Source organism: Triticum urartu, chromosome 5A (genome assembly GCF_056163025.1).
Source record: "Triticum urartu cultivar PI428250 chromosome 5A, HENAU_Tu73, whole genome shotgun sequence".
In the NCBI taxonomy this organism is placed as follows: domain Eukaryota; kingdom Viridiplantae; phylum Streptophyta; class Magnoliopsida; order Poales; family Poaceae; genus Triticum; species Triticum urartu.
This window is the reverse complement of record NC_141877.1, coordinates 398,389,305-398,410,657: the sequence shown is the minus strand read 5'-3', so window position 1 is coordinate 398,410,657 and position 21,353 is coordinate 398,389,305. Positions and strand designations below refer to the sequence as shown.

At 45.9% G+C, this 21,353-nt stretch overlaps 3 protein-coding genes and 1 pseudogene across 4 annotated transcripts; 1 reads left to right on the top strand and 3 right to left on the bottom strand.

Moving 5' to 3' along the window:
- Positions 1-752: 752 nt before the first annotated feature.
- On the bottom strand, positions 753-1,313 carry LOC147971581 (uncharacterized). The gene has a single exon (XM_087524028.1). The coding sequence runs from the start codon at positions 1,311-1,313 to the stop codon at positions 753-755; it is 561 nt and encodes a 186-aa protein (XP_087380154.1).
- A 2,188-nt stretch (positions 1,314-3,501) lies between these two features.
- Positions 3,502-4,480, top strand: LOC147971580 (uncharacterized). Its single transcript, XM_087524027.1, has 3 exons — positions 3,502-3,898; positions 3,973-4,184; positions 4,325-4,480. Exons 1-3 carry the CDS (start codon positions 3,502-3,504, stop codon positions 4,478-4,480), a joined length of 765 nt encoding a protein of 254 aa, XP_087380153.1.
- A 3,075-nt stretch (positions 4,481-7,555) lies between these two features.
- Positions 7,556-8,218, bottom strand: LOC147971579 (uncharacterized; annotated as a pseudogene).
- A 6,873-nt stretch (positions 8,219-15,091) lies between these two features.
- LOC125509228 (protein FAR1-RELATED SEQUENCE 9-like) lies at positions 15,092-20,641 on the bottom strand. Of its 2 annotated transcripts, XM_048674150.2 has the most exons (3): positions 20,304-20,641; positions 18,218-18,333; positions 15,092-18,129 (listed from the first exon to the last, which is right to left on the bottom strand). In XM_048674150.2, the coding sequence occupies exon 3, from the start codon at positions 17,844-17,846 to the stop codon at positions 15,324-15,326; it is 2,523 nt and encodes an 840-aa protein (XP_048530107.2). In that variant the 5' UTR covers positions 17,847-18,129; positions 18,218-18,333; positions 20,304-20,641; the 3' UTR covers positions 15,092-15,323. The 2 variants fall into 2 exon arrangements, with proteins under 2 accessions (XP_048530107.2, XP_048530108.2); XM_048674151.2 differs by lacking the exon at positions 18,218-18,333 and having other exon boundaries at positions 15,092-18,169.
- Between the last annotated feature and the right edge of the window lie 712 nt (positions 20,642-21,353).

The window sequence follows — 21,353 nt, the reverse complement described above, 5'->3', positions numbered from 1 at the left end:
TAAAAAAAGTCTAGGTGCACCATCTCTCGAACTAATAAGCATCCAACAAATAAAGGTTGCTTGCATATTGTGGTTGATGTATTGACGTTGTACATCAAACAAAGAATGGGGAGTGCTACAGGTAGGTACTTGGGGCTCCACGAGTTGCTTGCATGTCAACACTGATTCGTACAATTCACAAGACCTTTTCCTTTTTGATTTATCAGTTGTCACATCGCCTTTTGGCTTTATGTGTACTTGGGTTCATGATCATGACCATACAACACAAATCATACGCAAGAATGATGTTTCAATCCTGGATCCAAACACTCCTGCTCATCGTCAACAGTATTCTGTTTGGTTACAAGGTTTGCTAGCCGATCTAATAATGCAATTCTTTTTCAAAAAAAAATATCTAAGAGCAATTCCAATGGGACGACCCATTTCATCCGCCGCCGTTCGTTTGGGTCTGTGCCGACAGAAAAGTCGGCCCAACGCGTCGATCCAAACAGACACGCGTCCGCTTTTCGTCCACGAGCGACCCATCCCCGACCCATTTTTGAGCCGGATTTGCGTCGACGCAGACACATGATGGACGCGCGCGCTCGCCCTCTCTCCTCCCCGGGCCCGCTGGTCGGTGGCACATTGGCCTTTTCACATTCAACAGCACACCCTCGCCCGCCTCCTTCGTCGCCGACGTCGCCGGCTATTTTTTCCGATAGAAAAAGGATACATAGATAGTTCTAGCGTACACAGATAAAAGAAAAGAACAACTACTTGTCGCTTTCCGACTCCGACTCGGTAATGTCCTCCTCCGACGCCTGAATATATGCGTCAGCATACCGCTCGTCCTCGAAGTCCCACCCCGATGTTTCTCGTAGCTTCAGTTTCAATTGAGCGGCCTGCTTCCACGCACGCTTGTCCTCCCGATAGGCGGCTCGCTCCGTCCTCCTTTGCTTGTAGAACCGGCGCTCGTCGACGATGTCCTGCGGGAAGCGTTCGCACCACACCATCATGGCTTCCACGTACATCTCGGCGATGGCGAGGCGACGCCGCCGCCTCCGGTGGACATGACAATCCTCATTGGTGAAAAGCCGCGGGAGAGGCGCGAGATCCTGTGCCCGCTGGCTCGACACGTCGGGAAAATTCATCTCCCGACGAGGCCTCAGGAGGCGCCACGCCGTCGCGTCGTGCACGCGAGCCGCCTCCTCTGCGGTGTCGAAAGTACCGAGGATGAGGCGTTTCTCGCCAAAGCAGATCTCAGAGGAGAAGGCGCCGGAGCGGCGCTCGCGGACTCCGTGAAAATCCGAAGCGCTCAGGCGACGCATCGACATGGTGGCACAGAGGGCGGCTAGGCTAGTGAGAGGGGCGAGACGAGTGGGTGGCGGATAGAGTGTGGAGGGAGCGCCTTCTTATAACGAGCGCCGGCCTCGACGCGCCAAAACCAGCGCGCGCTAGGCCGATTTTCTCCCGCGCGTGCGAACCTTTCCCGCGCGCTGGAGCGCCAAAATCAGGATGACAACATGGTCGCTGGCATGATCTAAAGCGCGCGCGGTCATGAAATGGGTCGACGCGTTAGGCGCACTGTCGACCCAAATTAAAAAAAAGACAGACGCCGGGCGGGCGGCCGACCATCCATTTGGGTCGGCCCGTTGGAGTTGCTCTAATCTAATAATACAACTAATTAGATATGCGTATACATATAGCACCGATCAGAGACCGGAGAACTCTCAGAGAGCCGACTGGTTCTCGTGTCATGGAGTATTTAACCAAAAACTACCACATTTGCCGGAGACATGACGAAAAACTACCACTCTATGATTTTGTGCGAAAAACTACCAAATTTTTCCTAAACCGTGGCAAAAAACTACCAACTCGTGAAAGGGCTCGCTTCGCCCGCGCTAACCCCGTTTCTGACCGGTTGGGCCCGCGAACAGTTGCCACGCTGGCTAACGGACGGCCGGCGCGCGTTGACGGTCGTTAACAGCCCGTCCGCTGTCGGGACATCGGCTGTCGGTCGGGTGCGGTGCGGGTCAAGATCTGATCCGTTCCCCTCTCGCTGCACTCTCTCCGTCCTCTCCCTCTCTCTGAACTAGGTGGCGGCGGCGGCGACGACGCTGGCGGCGGTGGTTCCGGAGTGGGGCGTTGGCGATATGGGTGGTGGCGGCGGCGGCGACGACGCTGGCGGCGGTGGCACAAGTTTGGACGCTGCGGGCTCAGTCGACAATTGGTTGGGGAGCAGCAGTTTCTCGATGCAGGCCGGCTCGCAGCAGCAGGAGGCACAGCTCGCCCAGTCATCGCCAATGGGTTGCAGGTATGGAAATATCATCTGCTAGGTTAGCTGCTTCAATCTGTCAAATTGGTTAGCTGCTCATGAATTGGTTAGCTGCTTCAATCTGGCAAATTAGTAAGATGTGTTTGTTAGAGATTGTTGTGTAGTAAACTGTATTGCACTTGTAGTTCTGTCATTTTCAATTCAATTCATGATCACCTATTTCTGTAGTTTTGCTGACAAGAAGTGGGAGATATGGTTTCATTTAGAAGGAAGAAACCCTGTGAAAAGGGGTATATATGAGTCAGATATATCTTTTGTTACTCTACAATCACTCATTGCTAGTGAAGGGTATGAGCAGAGTGATTACATGTACTATGTGAAGGAGGAGGAAATTGGATCTGAAAGAGTAAAGTATTTAGGTAATGAAGCTAGTGTTCATGAAATGTTGGAGTTTTTTAATCATGTCAATGTTGTGAACATAAAGGTTGTGAGAGATGTTGAACCTGGAATAAGCACACAGGCTATTCAGAATTACATGAACACTCAAAAGAGTTGTTGTGTGCAAAAGGTTGTGGAGCAATCTGAGCTTCAGAATGAGATAGATGATAGGAAGGCTCAGCTTGAGAGGAGCAGGATTCAAAGAGAGACAGATTTGAACCACTTTGAAGGAGACACTGAAGTGTCTGAATTTTGTTCTGATGATTCAGTTCATTCAGATGGGAGTGCTGAAGCTGTTCAACAAATGGAAATAGAGTGTGCCTCTGAAGAGGAAACAACATTGCAAAGTACTGCTATTGTGAAACATGTGAAGAACCCTGGGCCGACTAGCAGATGTCACAATGAGGTAGAGAAAAAACGTTTTGAAGATTGGTTTCCTGAATCAGATGAGTTTTATTTTGCTGGTGATGTAGGCATAAGTGATGAGGAAGAAGAAGATGAAGTTGAACTGCCATACCTCATGAAGAAGCCAAAGACAAAGAGTAGTAATAAAAAGATGAAGGAAAGGGTATATTTTGACCCTTCAATTCCCAATTCACATTTACTCTTGTGCAAGAGCTTGTGTTTTGATTCTGTTTACCAGAGCATTAAGAGATTTTCATATAAGGACTTTGAGGTCTTTTCACTACCACAGGAACACTCCAACAAGAATTATTGTTTGGTGTTCACAGAGAGAGCATGGATGTGAATTTTACATGTGTGCCTCCAGGATAGCTCATGAAAGAACATTTTGCATTAAGAAGTGTAACATGGAGCACACTTGTCCAGCATCAGCAGAGAACACAAAGGTTACTACTAAGTGGCTTTCCAAAGCAGTTGAGCCTTCTCTTAGAGCAGATCCTAGAGCACCTATGGATTCACTTATTAAAAACAACAAAGTCAAGTTCTCAGTTAATGTATCAAAGAGTGTGGCCTATAGGGCAAGGAGGAAGGCTATTAAGGTTGTACAAGGTGACCAGAAGGAGCAGTACTATAGACTGAGGGACTACCTACAAGCAGTTCTTGACACAAACCCTGGTAGCACATGTGTAGTTACAACATTTGAGGACCCAGAAAACCCTGCCCCAACTCCTAGATTTAAGTACATGTTCTACTGCTTGCATGCATCAAAGCAAGGATTTCTTAATGGTTGCAGGCCCTTTATAGGTAAATCTATAACTGCATTTTGTTCAAAATATCTTGTTGTAATTTTCGGGTAGCTAATTTGGGTATGGATGCAGGGCTTGATGGTTGCTTCATCAAGCTAACCACTGGACAGCAAATTCTTGCAGCCACAGGAAGAGATGGCAACAACAACATCTACCCCATAGCCTTTGTTGTGGTTGATAAGGAAGATTCAGAGAGTTGGACATGGTTCTTAACCCAGCTAAGATGTTGCATTGGAAGTGGAAGCAAATTTGGAACCTACACCATTATTTCTGACATGCAAAAGGTATGCAACCTATCGTAGCCAGTAGTTCAGATAAATATAGTTATTACTGGCTTTATTTCTTTTTGTTCATGACCATGGTTATTAATTTACAATAAGGGTCTTCTTAAGGCTATAAATGAGTGTTCCCTGATTCCCCTCAGAGATACTGCCTCAGGCACATCTATGCAAATTTTCAGTCGGCTGGTTTCAGAGGAGCAGAACTAAAAAAGCTAGTAGATAAGGCTAGCTACTCATTCACCAAACATGGCCATGAATTAGCAATGGCGGAGCTTAAAGCAGAGTATGAGAATGCCTGAAAGTGGCTTACAAAAATTCCAAAGGAGACTTGGTGTAGGTCTTCAATGGATTACAATTGCAAAACTGATCTTGTTGTGAACAACCTTAGTGAGGTTTTCAACAAAATGATCCTTGATGTTAGGGCAAACCAATTAGGACTATGTTTGAAGGAATAAGGACTAAGCAGATGATCAAAAGGCAGAAGACTAGGAAAAAACAGAGAACAGCAGGTGGATGATCACACCCAACTATTCAGAGAAACTAGAGGAGAATAAGAAGTATGCCAAATTTTGTGAGGCACATAAGGCTGGTCCTGACATTTGGCAAGTGTCTAGTAAGGAAAATCAATACTGTGTCAACCTAGCTACTAACTCATGTGACTGCAGGAGGTGGGACATGACAGGTGTGACATGTAGTCATGCAATAGCAGCAATGAGCAAGATTCACATGCACCCAGAGGACTATGTGCATGAATTTTTCAAAAAACCACTACATATTGAAGCATACAAAGACATAGTGTGCCTTGTCCCTGGTCCTGGATTCTGGCCTGACACCCATACTCAGGATATTGAGCCACCAGTGTTCAAAGGAAAAGCAGGGAAAAAATAAACAACTAGGAGAAAGGGCCAGTTTGAGGTGCCTGCACCAAAAGACACAAGCAGGATGGGAACAATTACATACAGCAATTGTGGTCTACAGGGCCATAGATTTACTTGCTGTGGGAAAGCTCTAAACCCAAGTCTTCAAATGAGAAAGAACTTACACCAGGTCATTTAAAAATGTTGCATTCTTTGTTTAGTTAATAGTTGTTTAATTATTTTAGGTCTGCAGCAATTGTACTAACTATCTTAATTCTGTCATGCAGGAGAATAGAGAAATTTTTAGGGGTTCCTCTAGTGCTAGTCACCCACCTCCAGAACCACCACATCAACACCAAACTTCACAGATGCCAGCCTCATCTGCTCCACCTCCTAAAGCAGTGAGGAACAGAAAAACAGCAGCAGATAAGAGAGCTTTGGCATCAACTGTTTCTGCAGGAGCAGCCAGGTCTTCACCAGCACCTCCAACAGGATCAGCGTTAACAAGAGCTCCAAGAGGATCAGCATCAACAAGAACATTCAATGCACCAAGAGCATCCACTGCAGAACCAGGGATATTAGCAGGCAAGAGGAAGAGGAAACCCCCTAGCAAGTTTGCACTATATTTTAGTGCTAATGGAAACCATTGAAACTCTGTTACTAAGTTTGTGTTCTGCTACTTAGTTTGATTGTATGGTACTAAGTGTGTGCTCTGCTACTAAATGTGTGTTGTGCTACTAGACTGCTTAAATTTAGACATGTGAACTTGTGTACAATGTTGAATGTATGGTTGCTACTTATTTGTGCCCAATACCAATGGGCTAAGTGCTAGTGATTTGTTTTATTTGTTTTACTTTGCCATTTGTACAGTTTAGGTGCATGTTTTAATTGTTTTATTTTTTTTGTTTTACTTTGCCATTTCTACAGTTCAGAAGTAACTGCCAAATTCATTTTAGAAAAAAAATATGCACAAAAAAAAGTCTGGCCTGGGGCTCAAACCCAGGACCAGTTGGTTGTAACCATGCGTTCAATACCAGTGGGCTAGTGCTAGTGATTTGTTTGACTAGCATCGGCCAAACTTATTATATGTTGTCCACCACATCGTCTGTTCAGCATGCGTTGCAGCTAGCATCATGGTGAGCGTGCGTTGAGTAAACCCAGCTGTTTCGTTTCTACGACTTTATTACGTGTCCACCCACCATGCTCTCCGCTCACTCGCCCACTTGCCGCTCGCACCGCCCACTCCACTTCCCCCTCTCTCCTGTCGAAATCGCCACCGACAACCACCGCCACCGCCGTCGCCATGGACTGGCAGCTGGCCATCGAAGCTCTCGCCGGCAACAACCAGGAGATGCGCGCGCAGTACAGGGAGATCGTGCGCTGGTTCCCCAATATGGCGATGCTGAGGAACCACGCCCGCGGCCTCGTCAAGGTGATGACAGCTGCTGAAAAGCAGCACACCTTCCCTGCCGGCCGCACCATCCCGCCGCCGACCATTCTGCTGTGGGCGATGCACGAGGTGCAGCATCCCCTGACCCCAGGCAGCGCGCCCGATGGTGGATGTACCGCTCATCCACCACGCCGCCGGCCGCCGCGGACCACTTCACCGACGCCGTCCTCGCGCTCCCAACCCCAATCAACAACGCCTACTGGGAGAGGCGCAATCCATGGGTCCTTGGGCCCTCTGACGACTCTGACGGCGAGTCTTCAGACGACGAGTCCAGTGAAGATGATGAGGAGGAGGAGTCTGACGAATCTGACGACAAGGTGGACGAGGTCATCGTCCTCTCCGACGACGAGCCTGAAGTGCAGCTGCTGGCTCCCGTCCTCGACACCGTGGAGGGGGACATGAACCTCCCAATCCACGTGGATGCGCTGCCGGAGGTCGATCTCCCAGACGGCATCGTCGTGAAGCAAGAACAAGATGGCGGCGAGGAAGATGTGGTGGAGCCGGCGCCGGGCAAGAAGAAGAGGGCGGCCGTGACTGCAGTGCGCCGCTCCCAGCGCCTGAAGATGCTGAAGAAGGAGGAGTGAAGTGCTGCCTTCAGTTACTTCAGTGCAAAAAAATTCAGTTTCGTCAGTCCTGAACTTTCGTAAGTTCAGTAAGTTCCTAGATTCAGTTTCGTCAGGCACTATCTACTAATAGTTGCTATCTATGTCAGGCACTATCTACTACTAGTTGCTTTCTATGTTAGACTATGAATGGCAGTACTATCTATCTATGTCAGACTATCTATATATATTACTTGCTACTTGCTACTTGCTACATATGTTAAGTTATTTGTCACACTATCTAAGCTACTTGCTATATATGTTAAGTTATTTGTCACTACTGTCAGTTATCCACACATGATATATGCAGAGTAAAGCAGCCTCATCATAGATAAAACATTCTTACTTACTTAACTTAGCATGAGTACTCACTTAACATAGTAGGTCTTAACATAATAGTCATTACATCATAGATAAAACCAACTAGTTCTTAAACCATAACAGTACCTTCCTCCCTCATACCATTCTGAAAGCACATGAAACTTTCCCAAAATATACACCTAACATGCATGACATTCCAAGGCCAGCTATATATATAGGCCTACTAATTACTTAACCCACACACCAAGCACTTCACTCATTCATAATTGCCTTGATCCTCTCCAGCTTATCTTTGCTGGCATGCCCAGCATTGACCAGATCAGCAATCAGATACTCCAGCTTCTTCTTCTCTTGCTTAAGTAGGTCCCTGTCCCCCTCCACTTCCTTCATGGCCTTCCTCATGTTCTGAATGATATCTGCTTGGCTTTGAAGAATGCACCTTTGCTCCTTGGCAAGCTTCATCTTTTCCATACTTATCTCAATCTTTGCTTGATCCTCAAGTTGTTTCTTCTTTGCATTTAGATCATTGATTGCCTGACTGGTATAGTCCATGTCATGAGACATCTTGCCATATTGATAGTCAAAAAGCTTGGATACATCTTCCACCAACTAGCTGTAGTTGTTTGACAGGAAATCAATTTCCTTCTGTAGCTTGGCCACCTCTTTCTCATGGGCTTGTTTGTCCTTCACCCTCCCCAAGTTCTGCTCATGGTACATGTCCCAAATCCTTGTTAGGCACCTTTGTAGAATCTCTGGCCAAGGACCATCCACCCACTTCACAACCCCACAGTTCACACCTACATCCTACAGAAGCAATTATTTATAATTAAGCACAAATCACTTAGTAACAAACTTAGTACAGATAACCAAAGTTCACACCTACATCAATATGCTCTCTGAATTATGCAAACATAATTCTTTCATGGTAAGCACACAACACCTGACTTAGCATCAGAGATAAATTCAGTTAACAGCTATATTAAGCAGTAAATATAAATTCATTTAACTCTGTTCTTTTTCAGTTAACAACTATATTCAGTAAACACCTAACTAATACATTCAGTTCACAGTACACTAAAGATCTCTGCATGTAGGTGTTCTCAGGTTCAGTCATGTATTGAATTCAGTTAACTAAAGATCTACTTTCACATATAGCTTCCATATGTATGGCACTTTCAAGTTTCAGTTCTAAACTACAGCACACATCTCTGCACATCACACATCTTTGCACCATATGCTGCACCACACATCTCCAGCAGCAAAACACATCACACATCTCCACCAGCAAAACAAGTTAGCGTTCAAGATTTAATACCTGCTGCACAGGACAACCCAGGAATCGCTCCCAGTCAAAGCACCTTCAAAATCCACCATCTTCTTCGGCCTTTGATGATGCATCATGCACGTCGGCTCAGATTCAATGTAAGAACCACAGAAAAATGGTTCCACCACACTGTCAGGGGTTTCCTGCAAAAGAAACTTCGAATCAAACCAAAAGCAACTTGGAATCTCCAACTTGGATGAACTAACCCTAACCCTAACTCTGTTCCACCATTATGCACTTACAAAGAGTTGAGGATCCATTGAAACCATGTTGATGTCCTCGTCCGAGCTCTCCTCATCATTCTAGGATGGCATCCTCAACTTCTACCGGCAGCAATGGCCGTAGCGATGATGGCGATAGGCTGACCTAGCTCACAGCACCAGGGAGAGGGGAGAGGATGAGGATGAGTGAGAGCGAGCGAGGAGGAAGAGAATGAGCGAGTGGCTGAGCTCGCTCGCTCTCACTTATTGGCCGACCGACAGCCGACGTCCAGACAGCGGACGGGCCGTTAACGGCCGTCAACGCGCGCCGGCCATCCGTTAGCCAACGTGGCAACTGTTCGCGGGCCCAACCGGTCAGAAACGGGGTTAGCACAGGCGAAGCGAGCGCTTTCGCGAGTTGGTAGTTTTTTGCCACGGTTTAGGAAAATTTTGGTAGTTTTTCGCACAAAATCATAGAGTGGTAGTTTTTCGTCACGTTTCCGACAAATGTGGTAGTTTTTGGTTAAATACTCCGTGTCATGCTTCCGCGGAGAGAGACATGTCGTCCTCCCTGCGAATGGCATTGATCATCCCGGCAACCTCCCTCATGGTCGGCGGCACCTTGCCGCGAGGCGTCGATGCCCCTAATAGCGACCTGCAGCAGCCGCGCCATCCGCTGCTCGCTGATGCCGTCACGGTAGAACACCCCGGCGGTCCATTCCCTCCTGATCACCGAGTCATCTGCTCCAGCTCCGCGCCGTCACCCTGCCCTGTCGTGGCCTTCCCGGTGAGTAGTTCTAGCAGAAACACGCTGAAGGCGCACACGTGTTCCACTCGCTTTTGACAAAACATATGTGGAATAAAATATTCTAGTCGCTACATGGAAAAGCCGACTGTAATTTTCATCGGATGATTCAAGTGATACAAATCCGAGTGAACGATCCAGTCGGGTGTAAGACCTGAGTTAGGTAGACTCGGAGAGATGCTCAAAGATATGGAAACGCGGACACAGACCATATAGAAGATAATCAACAAGGTCACCATGCTCCAATCGGTGGGAGCTGCACTTGTCTGAGGCAGTGGCGGAGGTAGGAAAATAGTATCAACAGGGCCGAATGATGTAAAAACTGCTTGGGAAAGGCTAAGCCAATGGAAAACATGCTTTTGGTAGAAAATAATCACTAATTTTAGCACTATTCATCAGCAAATTAGCACTACATCTCTGCTGTTAGGGGGGGCCAGGGCCCCTGCTGGTCCCCCTGTCTCCGCCACTGGTCTGAGGCACAAGTATTACACTCGGATTTTATGAGTTCGGACCCCTTGCAGAGAGGTAACAACCCTACGTCTCGAGTCTTGAGGCTATGTTTCGCTGGTGTCTGATGATTACTGTTGGAAATATGCCCTAGAGGCAATAATAAATTGGTTATTATTATATTTCCTTGTTCATGATAATCGTTTATTATCCATGCTAGAATTGTATTGATAGGAAACTCAGATACATGTGTGGATACATAGACAACACCATGTCCCTAGTAAGCCTCTAGTTGACTAGCTCATTGATCAATAAGATGGCTACGGTTTCCTGACCATGGACATTGGATGTCGTTGATAATGGGATCACATCATTAGGAGAATGATGTGATGGACAAGACCCAATCCTAAGCCTAGCACAAGATCGTGTAGTTCGTTTGCTAAAGCTTTTCTAATGTTAAGTACCATTTCCTTAGACCATGAGATTGTGCAACTCCCGGATACCGTAGGAGTGCTTTGGGTGTGCCAAACGTCATAACGTAACTGGGTGGCTATAAAGGTATACTACAGGTATCTCCGAAAGTGTCTGTTGGGTTGGCACGAATCGAGACTGGGATTTGTCACTCCGTGTAAACGGAGAGGTATCTCTGGGCCCACTCGGTAGGACATCATCATAATGTGCACAATGTGATCAAGGAGTTGATCACGGGATGATGTGTTACGGAACGAGTAAAGAGACTTGCCGGTAATGAGATTGAACAAGGTATCGGATACCGACGATCGAATCTCGGGCAAGTACAATACCGCTGGACAAAGGGAATTGTATACAGGATTGATTGAATCCTCGACATCGTGGTTCATCCGATGAGATCATCGTGGAACATGTGGGATCCAACATGGGTATCCAGATCCCGCCATTGGTTATTGGCCGGAGAGTTGTCTCGGTCATGTCTGCATGGTTCCTGAACCCGTAGGGTCTACACACTTAAGGTTCGGTGACGCTAGAGTTGTTATGGGAAATAGTATGTGGTTACCGAAGGTTGTTCGGAGTCCCGGATGAGATCCCGGACATGACGAGGAGCTCCGGAATGGTCCGGAGGTGAAGATCAGTATATTGGACGAAGGGTATTGGAGTCCGGAATTGTTCCGGGGGTACCAGGTGATGACCAGCGTGTCCGAAAGGGGTTTCGGAGGCCCCGACAAGCGTTGGGGGGCCTTATGGGCCAAGGGGAGAGGGCACATCAGCCCACTAAGGGGCTGAGCGCCCCTTCCACCCCATCTCACGTAACCAGGAGAGGTGGGGGCGCCACCCCTAGGGCAGCCGCCCCTCCCGGCTTGGGGGGCAAGTTTCCTAGGGGGTGGGGGCGCCCAAACCCATCTAGGGTTTCCCCTGTGGCCGCCGCCCCTCCCCTAGGGAACCCTAGGGCGCCTCCCCCTCCTCCCTTCCCCCTATATATAGTGAGGGAGAGAGAGGGCAGCCGCACCCTTCCCCTGGCGCAGCTCTCTTCCTCCTCCAACACCTCATCCTCCTCCCTAGTGCTTGGCGAAGCCCTGCCAGAGAACCACGAGCTCCATCACCACCACGCCGTCGTGCTGTCGGAGTTTTCCCTCAACTTCTCCTCTCACCTTGCTGGATCAAGAAGGAGGAGACGTCTCCCAACCGTACGTGTGTTGAACGCGGAGGTGCCGTCCGTTCGGCGCTAGGATCATCGGTGATTTGGATCACGACGAGTACGACTCCATCAACCCCGTTCACTTGAACGCTTCCGCTTAGCGATCTACAAAGGTATGTAGATGCACTCTCCTTCCCCTCGTTGCTAGATTACTCCATAGATTGATCTTGGTGATGCGTAGAAAATTTTAAATTTCTGCTACGATCCCCAACAATTACAGTAGATGCAAACCCTTGTTCTAGCGCTACGGGGCACTTATGTAGAGTCCGCCGCCCCTCGTTATGATTGCGTTACAAGGGATGAAAGATGGAGTTTTATTACAGGCGTTACTGATAACTGATGCTTTAACTATACTTAACGTCAGGCGTCGTGCTCCTCGGACATGGTTGGACGAATAGTGAAATTGTAAAAAATATAAAAATTATTCTGGTTCTTTTGTGCAAAACGTTGACAAATGTTCTAAGTGCTCGCAAAATTTCATCATGAAATCACATTCGTGGATGTCGTGGCAAAAAAGCAAAATCAATGCTCCAAAAATATCATCTTCAAAAGCATTTTGGAGTGCCGATTTTTCTGCCACGAGTGTCATTTCAAAATGAAAATTTGCAAGCTCCGAAAGCATTTGTTAAAGTTTACCTGAATTTTTTCCTCACTTTTCTGAATTTACTCTTTATGGCAAGCTCATTTGAGCTCGCGAGCAATTGGGGACTTTCCTCTTCTCTAGCTTCTAGTACTCAACTATATATGTTTGTATTTCATACACGAAAATGATATATGTCACTGTTTGATTTTTTTACTCTAAACACACTCCACTCTATTTGATTATAAAAGTTCATAAGGATACAATGTAAATCTGAGGGATCAGCGAGCGTGTGGCGTCTTAATTTCTCTTCCTTCGAAGATGAAGGAACAACGAGAAAATTGTTGAGATGTAAGATTGATCTCCTTAATAATGCTAGAGTGTAGCCTACCCATATTTCCATGAATATCTTTGATCACATCTTGATAGTCTGAAGCTATCTGTAAGTTTGCAAGTGATAAGTCAAGGAAAAGTGAGAGTGAGTGCTTTTCAAGAAGCCAATGTCTCTAATGATGTTGGGTCAATCACACCTTGACATTTTATCGCCGAAGAGCCTAGTTATTTTTCAGTGGGATCCTTGCAAATTGCGCTGTAAGTCTCTTCCATTGCATCGCGTGACACGACACCATCAACACAAATTGCGCTGTAGGTGGCAGGATCCATCTGTGATGTTGTCTCGAAGGTGTTTGAACTACCGCATGTTGCTCAAAGGTTTGCAAATCTGAAGCTCCCTTACATAATTCTTGACAAACTGATTAGTAGCTAACGGCCCTGAAATACATGCTTATGGATAGCCTTTCTCCGAGCATTGCCAAATCGCCCATAGTGTTACAAGTATCTTGATGAAATCCTCATGTGGTATAGACTCCATATGTCCCTATTTGCTAGCTGAGTGTTGCGATACATATCGGTGCAATCGTCCACGGGCGTTGTTACGTGTGTCGGCCCGTTAAAGAACCGAGGCGCCCTAAACCGATTAGCTATGAGCAGTTTTAGGAAGCTTGTCAGCCAGTTTCAGGAAGATTCTGGGCCTGTATTTTCTTTTCTTTTTTTTCAATTTTCCACTGCTGGTTTTCTATTTTATAGTTGTATATTTGGTTTTCGTTTTTGTTTATTTTTGTGTTCTGTTTTCTTTGTTTTATGTTTTCCTTTCTATTTATTCTTTTTCTTCTTTTTTTTGAAGAATTCATGAATATTTTAAAATTTTATAAATTTATTTGAAATCATGATAACTTTTCAAATTCATGAATATTATTTGAATTCAAGTATATTTTTAAAATCTATGAATATTTTTAAAATTCATGAATAATTTTTTGGATTCATGAACATTTTACAAATTCAGAAATATTGTTCAAATTCGCAAACATCTTTTAAAATCTCGTTTTTCTTCAAACTATATTTTTTTGAAATTCACGTAAATGTTCAAATTTGTGATTATTTTTCAAATTCATGGATATGTTTTCAAATTCATGAACATTCTTCAAATTCACGATCACCTTTTCCAATTGGCGGTTTTATTGAAATTTATGATCAATTTTAAAATTCATGAACATTTTTGAATTTAAATAAAATCAAACAAAATAAAAAGTTCATGTGCATTTGTCGCTGATCTCGAATAGAACTCTAACGGTAGAGGGGTGGAGCCTGGATACCATTATTCGGCCAAACTTTTCCCAATTTAAAGTTAGCACATGAGTGGTGTGTTATGTGTGCTCCTGGAAGCGGAAGGACCCAGATGTCCAAGAGAGATGGGAGCTGTTGGGATTGGAATTTAAGAACGAACTTGCTAAAACAGATTCCACGAGACCTAAATCACCATTCAAGTGGCTCCCAAGTATAAAAAAGGACAGACTCAACTCATGAAATATCAAATGACGGCAAACAACAAGCACCACTCAACTCAGCACATATTAGGGTCCTGGAAGCTGAAGAGTATAATTGCAGTATTAGTCACAGAATCTAATCAGAGTCATCGCAAACTACAACTATTATGAAGCTTCAAATTAAAATGATGCTAGAGTAACCATTGGGAAACACACATACAGTATTTCGTTATTATGAACACATGTATAAAACAACGGAACACAGTACCGTACAACTAAAATATAATACCCTGAGCTGAAAAGTACTCCCTCTGTTCACAAATATAAAAGATGTTCTAATTTTTTTTCTCACGTTTTAGTGTGTTTGTCCACTCATTTCAGTCCGTATATGGTCCATACTGAAATATCCAAAACATCTTATACTCCTTCCGTATCATAATATACGACGTTTTTTGAGTAACAAATATGAAAGCCAGACAGCTACAATCCAGAACAGAAAACAAGTTTTGAGGATACAAATACCTAAATGTGCAACATACATAACATACTGCATTTCATACGAACGATCAAAGAGAAGCACAGAACTCAAAACATACAAATGCCTATCCTAAACAGTACAGGTGCTTATTCGCAAAAGAAAAAAGCAGTACAGGTGCTTAACTGCATAAGTACTCGACTGCAGTTAGCTTTCGTAGCACAACTGTCACTTCTACACATGCTAACCGCAATTTAACAGTCTTTCGGTATAAAAAGTAAATCCCAACTAACATAAGGCTATGCTACGTTGGTCACGCAATGGTACGTACAAAATTATGGATGTACTACCATGTAACAAAATTGCCCTTCCTACAGTGCCATTCATAGAAAATTCCCACGAAGGGCATATGTTCCTACATTCCTTTTGAACAGTAATGTCTCAAACGATTCATTAGCACCCTTGCTGACAGGAAAAAGCCATGGCCAGCCACAGCATAAGAGACTAGTACTAGATTGAATGATACTACAACTATACAAGGTCAGAACAGGTGAAATCGCATTATGTTCAAATTCACAATATCTGGTCATCTACTGCCATTGCTCTCCACAAGGGAATTTTTGAATACTGACCTCTTTATGCTCTTGCCAGAGGTACCTTTAGATGTCCCAAGTTTCTTGACTGGACTTCTTAATGATGTTGTACAGTTTTGTGAATTTTGCTCTCTAATATTCCTTGTAGGCATTATTTCATCAAGAGCCTTGCACAGTGCCTCTTTAGCAATTTTATAGCGCTCGGTGGATGTTGAGCCCTCTTTTGCACATTTGTTTGCATCATAGCAAAGATCATTGTACCTTGAAGTCGAAGGGTCCTCACAGTATCCCCTTAGTTCAATGTAGTTATCCAGGGTGACAGTACTTTTTGCATGCTTTGTCCAGCGTTTCAAGACATAGGCCTTTGGAAGGAAACGCACTCCTTCGATGATGAAAACTCGAAGAGCATGCCTGCACAAGATTCCACAGCTCTCGAATAAGCAACAACTACAGCACACTGTACTTTGATCTGGACTGAAAGAGACGATATGTGCCTCCTCGTCACCATCATCTACTGTCAGGCGGTACTTGTGTAGCATCCTATCCTCGAGCCTCTCTGCATGGTACCCAAAGGACTCCGCAAATTGTTCCTGAAATATATCAAACACTTTCCTAGAAAATACTAAACCTGCTTGTTTCTCCACTGGTGAAGCAGTCCTCAGTGCTGGTGGTTGAAACATTGTCAGATAATCCGCCTGGGCTTCTTTCGCATGGAAATTACAAATAGCCTGTTCAAGTTGCTGCACAGCCACCACTAACTGGGTCTTGGACGAGAAGTATGTATCTATAATCTTTTCAAGATTTTGACAGCTTTGTGCAAGCAGGTTTCTGGCATGAAATGATTGCTTTGTGTATGCAGGGGCCCATCGTTCACGAATATCATAAAGAGACTGTAAATGTTCATTATTTCTAAAGCCATGTTTTATGAGAACTGATTCCCAACATGATTCAAATGATTCTTCTATTCTGCATCCATCAATGCACTTTCTCAGATCAGTTATGAAATGGTCTAGTCCTGGATAAATACTATGCAACTCCTCCTTGACAGTACCTAATATATGATTTTCACAGAAAATATGACAGGTGTCAGGTAATACCTTGGCAGCTGCAGCTGCCATCTCTTGGTTCAGCTCTGTTACGAAAGAAACAGGAGGCCTCACATGCATTGCTTCAAGCCATTTTTCAAATAACCATACAAATGATTCTTCAGATTCATCAACAAGTAGTGCACAGCCAAAAATAACAGGCTGCACATGATGATTGACACCTGAAAATATGACAATGGGTATATGCTCCTTGTTGCTCCTGTATGCTGTCTCAAACCTAACAGCGTCACCAAAATGGTAATAAGCCATCCTAGCGCTCGCATCAGCCCAGAAGATATTGACCGTGTCCTCATGCTTGTCAAGCTGCACAGCATAGAAAAATGCAGGGTCCTCAGCCTGTACCTTTTTAAGATATTCAAGTAGGCTTTGAGCATCCTCTGGCCCTAGATCATTGTACCGGATCTCTCTATGAGGCTGAGAATCTTGGCCATTCAATAGAAGATTCCGTGTGTCAGCAAAGTTCTTTGCAATGACAAGTACCTCACCTTGTGAGCGGACACAACAAACGCTGCTTGCTGGTGCAGGGTTCAGCTCATGACTGTGCTCTAGGATGAGTTTGGAGACCCTCCAGACACCTTTGTCCTTCCGAATTATCTCAAACAGTGCATTACAACCGTCTCTGGAGGGATCTCTCTTGGTATCGTCTCCATTGTTCTCCCGTCCTGAATGGTAGCGGTGCCTTGAGCACACAAGCTTCAGCATCTTGAGTGACTCATCTTGTGATTTCCGAGACTGGCGCACGCGAACTTCAAATCCTGCACGGATAGCATACGAGTAGTAGAATGTCTTGGCAGACTCAAGGGATTCAAACTCCATGTCAATGTATGGGTCAACCATAGTATCGCTCTCAGTGGCTATATAGTGCACTGTGCTGGGCATCCCAACCTCATGGTTATGCTCCTTAACAAGCTTGGTGGCAACCCACTTGTTGTCGCCTCTGCGGAGAACCTCAAGCATGGCATTGCAGCCTTCCCTGATGGAGGCTAGCCTCTTCCTTGTCTTCTTCCCTTCAACAACACGCTTCTCCTTGCTGAACCCTTCCTTTGAGCAAACAAACCTTAGCATGATGATGGACTCACTGCACTTGGACTTACGGGACCGAGCGATGCGGACCGAAAACCCAACACGGCCAGCATAAGCAATATAGAAGGTCTTGGCAGCCTCGCCCGACTCGAATTCCATCCCCACCCGGGGCTCAAGGCAGGGGTCGGCTTCAACAGGGAACAACTCCTTACAGACAGACTCTGGGTGTGAGACCACTGCCGGTGGCAGCGATTGTCCTTGGTGGTCAAGAATGTGCACACTGTGGAGCGCCATCTGGTCGACGCCATGGACATGGGTGCTCACGCCGAGGGAGGCCCAGAAATTGATGCTGTCATCCTCGAGTTCCACTCCCTGGGGCTCCATCATCGCCTACCCCCCGACCTCCATTACCCTTGCCCTCAATACCCTCCCTTGTATTCTTAGCCCTTCCCTCCACCACAGAAGCAAATCAAGAACCAAGAAACCAACCAACAGCTGCCACTCTCTGATGCCCAATTCAAAAACCAGAAAACTACTCCAGGTCTCTCTCCCTCTGGCTCTACGGTGCCTCCGCACCTTCTGTGGGGAAGCAACAAACCCGATGCTTCAATAACTTCACCGAGAAACAGTAAGCAAGTAACTCCGGTTGCGGCAATCGAGAGCAAGAACCCTAGTAATTTGACCCAGTGAGACCTTGGTTTCCAACAGAACTGCAGGGAAAGGAGGCTGATTCAGTGAGTAAAGAGGAAAGGCGGTACCTTCAGGTTGCTCGGCTGCATGGGAACCGCTAGGGATCAGACTAGCAAACTAGCATGGGAACCGCTAGGGATCAGACTACGGAAGCAGGAACCATGAAAGCAAACTAGCAAACTACCTACACAGTAGAAGTAATATATAGTTAGCTTTCCAAGCATGGAATAAACACACTATAGAAGCTTATGCAAGAAATAAAATGGTCTGTAGCAACTACTAATTTGGCAACCTGACTGTACCAATGGAAACAAAGAAATCTGAAAGGTGTGAACTTGCATTATATGCAATATATATATACACGTATGAAATGTAGGAAGCATGATGAGAGTATTTAAATACAAAATATGGTCTTACAGTGTAACAAGTACAGAAAAAAGTAGAAGCATATTCTATTGCAGCAAACTATCTGCAGTGAACAACAAACTCAATAAATTCAGAAGCATGGATACACAAAACATCAATTTCATGCTATCTTAACATACCCATGCCTAGCGTAAGCATAACATTTTGAAACTGAAATTAGCAATGCCTAGCGGCAACTTGTGTGTGCATCCTTTTTGTGATGAACAAACCAATTTTGTCAATTTCAATTGGTAATTTTGTTAGCCTACACACACTGAAATAAGGGGGGAAATCATGATTTATCAACATATACAATTAGAATAAAATAGAATCTACCGGTAGCAGGATGGTACCTCAAAATAAGAAGATAAATTGGCTGCATTTTACATATCTGAATTTCGAAAATTTTGTAAAAGTAGGAATATGGAAGTAATCTATGGACACCAAAGAAGTACAATTTAGAAGACCCGTGAGTAGGAAGCATGAAAATGTGCTATGCCGATATGACTCATTTCAATTGAAGCATAGAAAAGTTAACTAAGATTCTCACGAACATGGAGATGCAATTTTTAACACCTACACTCCAAATTTGCGAAAATGGTTGAACTATGGAAGCAAAACTATGTGGACCGAAGCATACATAGTAAGTAGTATAATTTGGAAGCTCCATAAGTAGGAAGCATAAGAACAGTGATGCCTGAACTAACTCATCTTTGTTGGAAGGATGGAAATCTGAAAAAACGACTGAAGTATGATTGCCGCCGCCAACATGGGTATGTAAGGGTGTGTTTGGTTTCTGTCACGAAGTGGGACGGTACGGGTCGGTTCCGTTCCCAGAACTCATTCTCGCGTTCGGATCGTCGAAGGAACCGGAATCAATCGATTCCAGAGAATGGCATATTCCCTGTTTATACCATTCCGAGTGGTCTTTCCAAATCGGGCGGACCACGCAGAACCGCTCGCCTCTCCGTCACATCCTTCGCGCGCCTGCCTACTCCCGTTCAGCTGCCGACCATCACCGGCGACCTCCGCCGCTCCGCCGAGCTCCTTCCCCACCCTCGCAGCCCTTTCCTCCTCCTCAGCCTCCTATCCGGACAAGCCCCTTCCTCACCGAACTCTAGAAGCTCCGCGCCAGGGACGCCGCATCCGAAGCCGACGGGATAGAGGTCCCATCCGCCGTCTCCGCCGCAGTTGTCCGGGGCGGCTCCTCTTCTCCCCGTACCTGACTTCCTGCATCACACGCTCGAGCCAGCGAGGAGCGGCCAGGGCTGGGATGCCTCCCAGGCGGGGAGTGGCCGTGGCGGGGATGCCTCCCAGGCGGAGCCCAAGGATGTCCCGCGGGATCGCTCGCGACCCTCTCCCTAGATCGCCACCATCTCCCTAGATCGATTGGAGTTCTTGCTCAAGTCCGGTATCTATCAATTTTTGGCATTCTGTCCCAAGGAACCGTTCCATCCGACCTCGTTCTCTTCTTGCCGAACATCAAGATGTTACATGACATTCCACTTGGTTTTAGAACCAAACACACCCTAAGTTCGTGTAATCCAAAATCCAAATACACCTAAATTGGTTGATGGTTTAGTGTTCTATAATACACAACGAACAGTTCGATTTCACAGCCAACAACATTCCATATTCAATAGGATATGAGTATATCTAGCATTGAATACTGGGCACATTAGAAACCAACTTGCTTTGCAGAAATTAAAAACTGGAGGACCGAAGAAAAGGAGCGGCCACTGTTCTTACTCCAGTAGCCGGCAAGCGGTTGATCCTCCGGGCAGCCTGGCGAGGCAAGAAACGGGGTGGTGATGGTGGCTGCGGCCGCCCTAATTCCCGGGTGACGCACCGGCGAACTGGACCCGGGGCGGCATCGGGTGGGTCGCTGCAGGGGGGTGCACCTGGGCGGCGTTGTCGTAGATAACAGGGAGGTGTGAGGGATGGTTAGCTCGTCGGTGAGGTGGGGCGCAGAGGGTCGAATCTGGGCTGCGCCGGCGGAGAGAACATGGCGGCGCTGTGGTTCCTGAGCTAGGAGGCGAGGGGGAAAAATCTACGAGAATGGGTCTAACTCTCCAACTGGTTAGATCCGCTCGGATGCACGACACGTGGACATCACAATCTCAAAGCATCAAGCCCATTCCCACTTGTACGTGTACTCTCTCAAGGCTTGCTCGCCCTTGTCCATGGCGGCCGCTCTAAATGACGTCGCCGCCGGCAGCCACCCAACAGTCGACTTCTCGCCGGTGGCCTCGCGGCAAAAGTGTACAACATACTCTCGTCCATGGCGGCGAAAGTATGGTCAGTCCTACATGTCGAGGTAGCACTGGCTCACGACGGCAGATGGCAGGCCACCGACTAGAGCCGGGTTGATCCTACATGCTCACGTAGCATGCCTTCTCGTGCATCAAATTTGTGTTGCAGATAAAGAAGTTTGTCGATTTTTCCAACGTATTAAAGACAGTACAAGTAATACTGTTTGAATGGTGGTTTTGATGAATAAACATGAATGTTTATATCGTGGTTACGGGAACGCAAATAGATGCGAAATATTTTCCTCCCCCAACCGGCCTAGAAACCCTAGCCGCCATCAGCGGAGTCCAACGTTCCGGTGCCGTTTTTCAGCGGCTCCTCTCCGCCAACAATCTTTAGGATCGTGTAGCTTTAGGTTTTACGACCTAGTAGCTTAGGTTTTAGACGTCTTGGCTTTGGCGGTAGTAACGACGATGCCAAATAAAGAAGCTCTAGATGCTTTCCCGACGAGGTAATCGGCTTTATGGTCGGTGATGGATTTGAGAACTG

Coding starts and splice junctions, on each gene's coding strand:
- LOC125509228 (XM_048674150.2), bottom strand. CDS start 17,846: ATGATGGAGCCCCAGGGAGTGGAACTCGAGGATGACAGCATCAATTTC.
- LOC147971580 (XM_087524027.1), top strand. CDS start 3,502: ATGGAGCACACTTGTCCAGCATCAGCAGAGAACACAAAGGTTACTACT. Junction 3,899..3,972: donor TGGTTGCAGGCCCTTTATAG/GTAAATCTATAA, acceptor GTATGGATGCAG/GGCTTGATGGTTGCTTCATC. Junction 4,185..4,324: donor TTATTTCTGACATGCAAAAG/GTATGCAACCTA, acceptor GATTCCCCTCAG/AGATACTGCCTCAGGCACAT.
- LOC147971581 (XM_087524028.1), bottom strand. CDS start 1,313: ATGTCGATGCGTCGCCTGAGCGCTTCGGATTTTCACGGAGTCCGCGAG.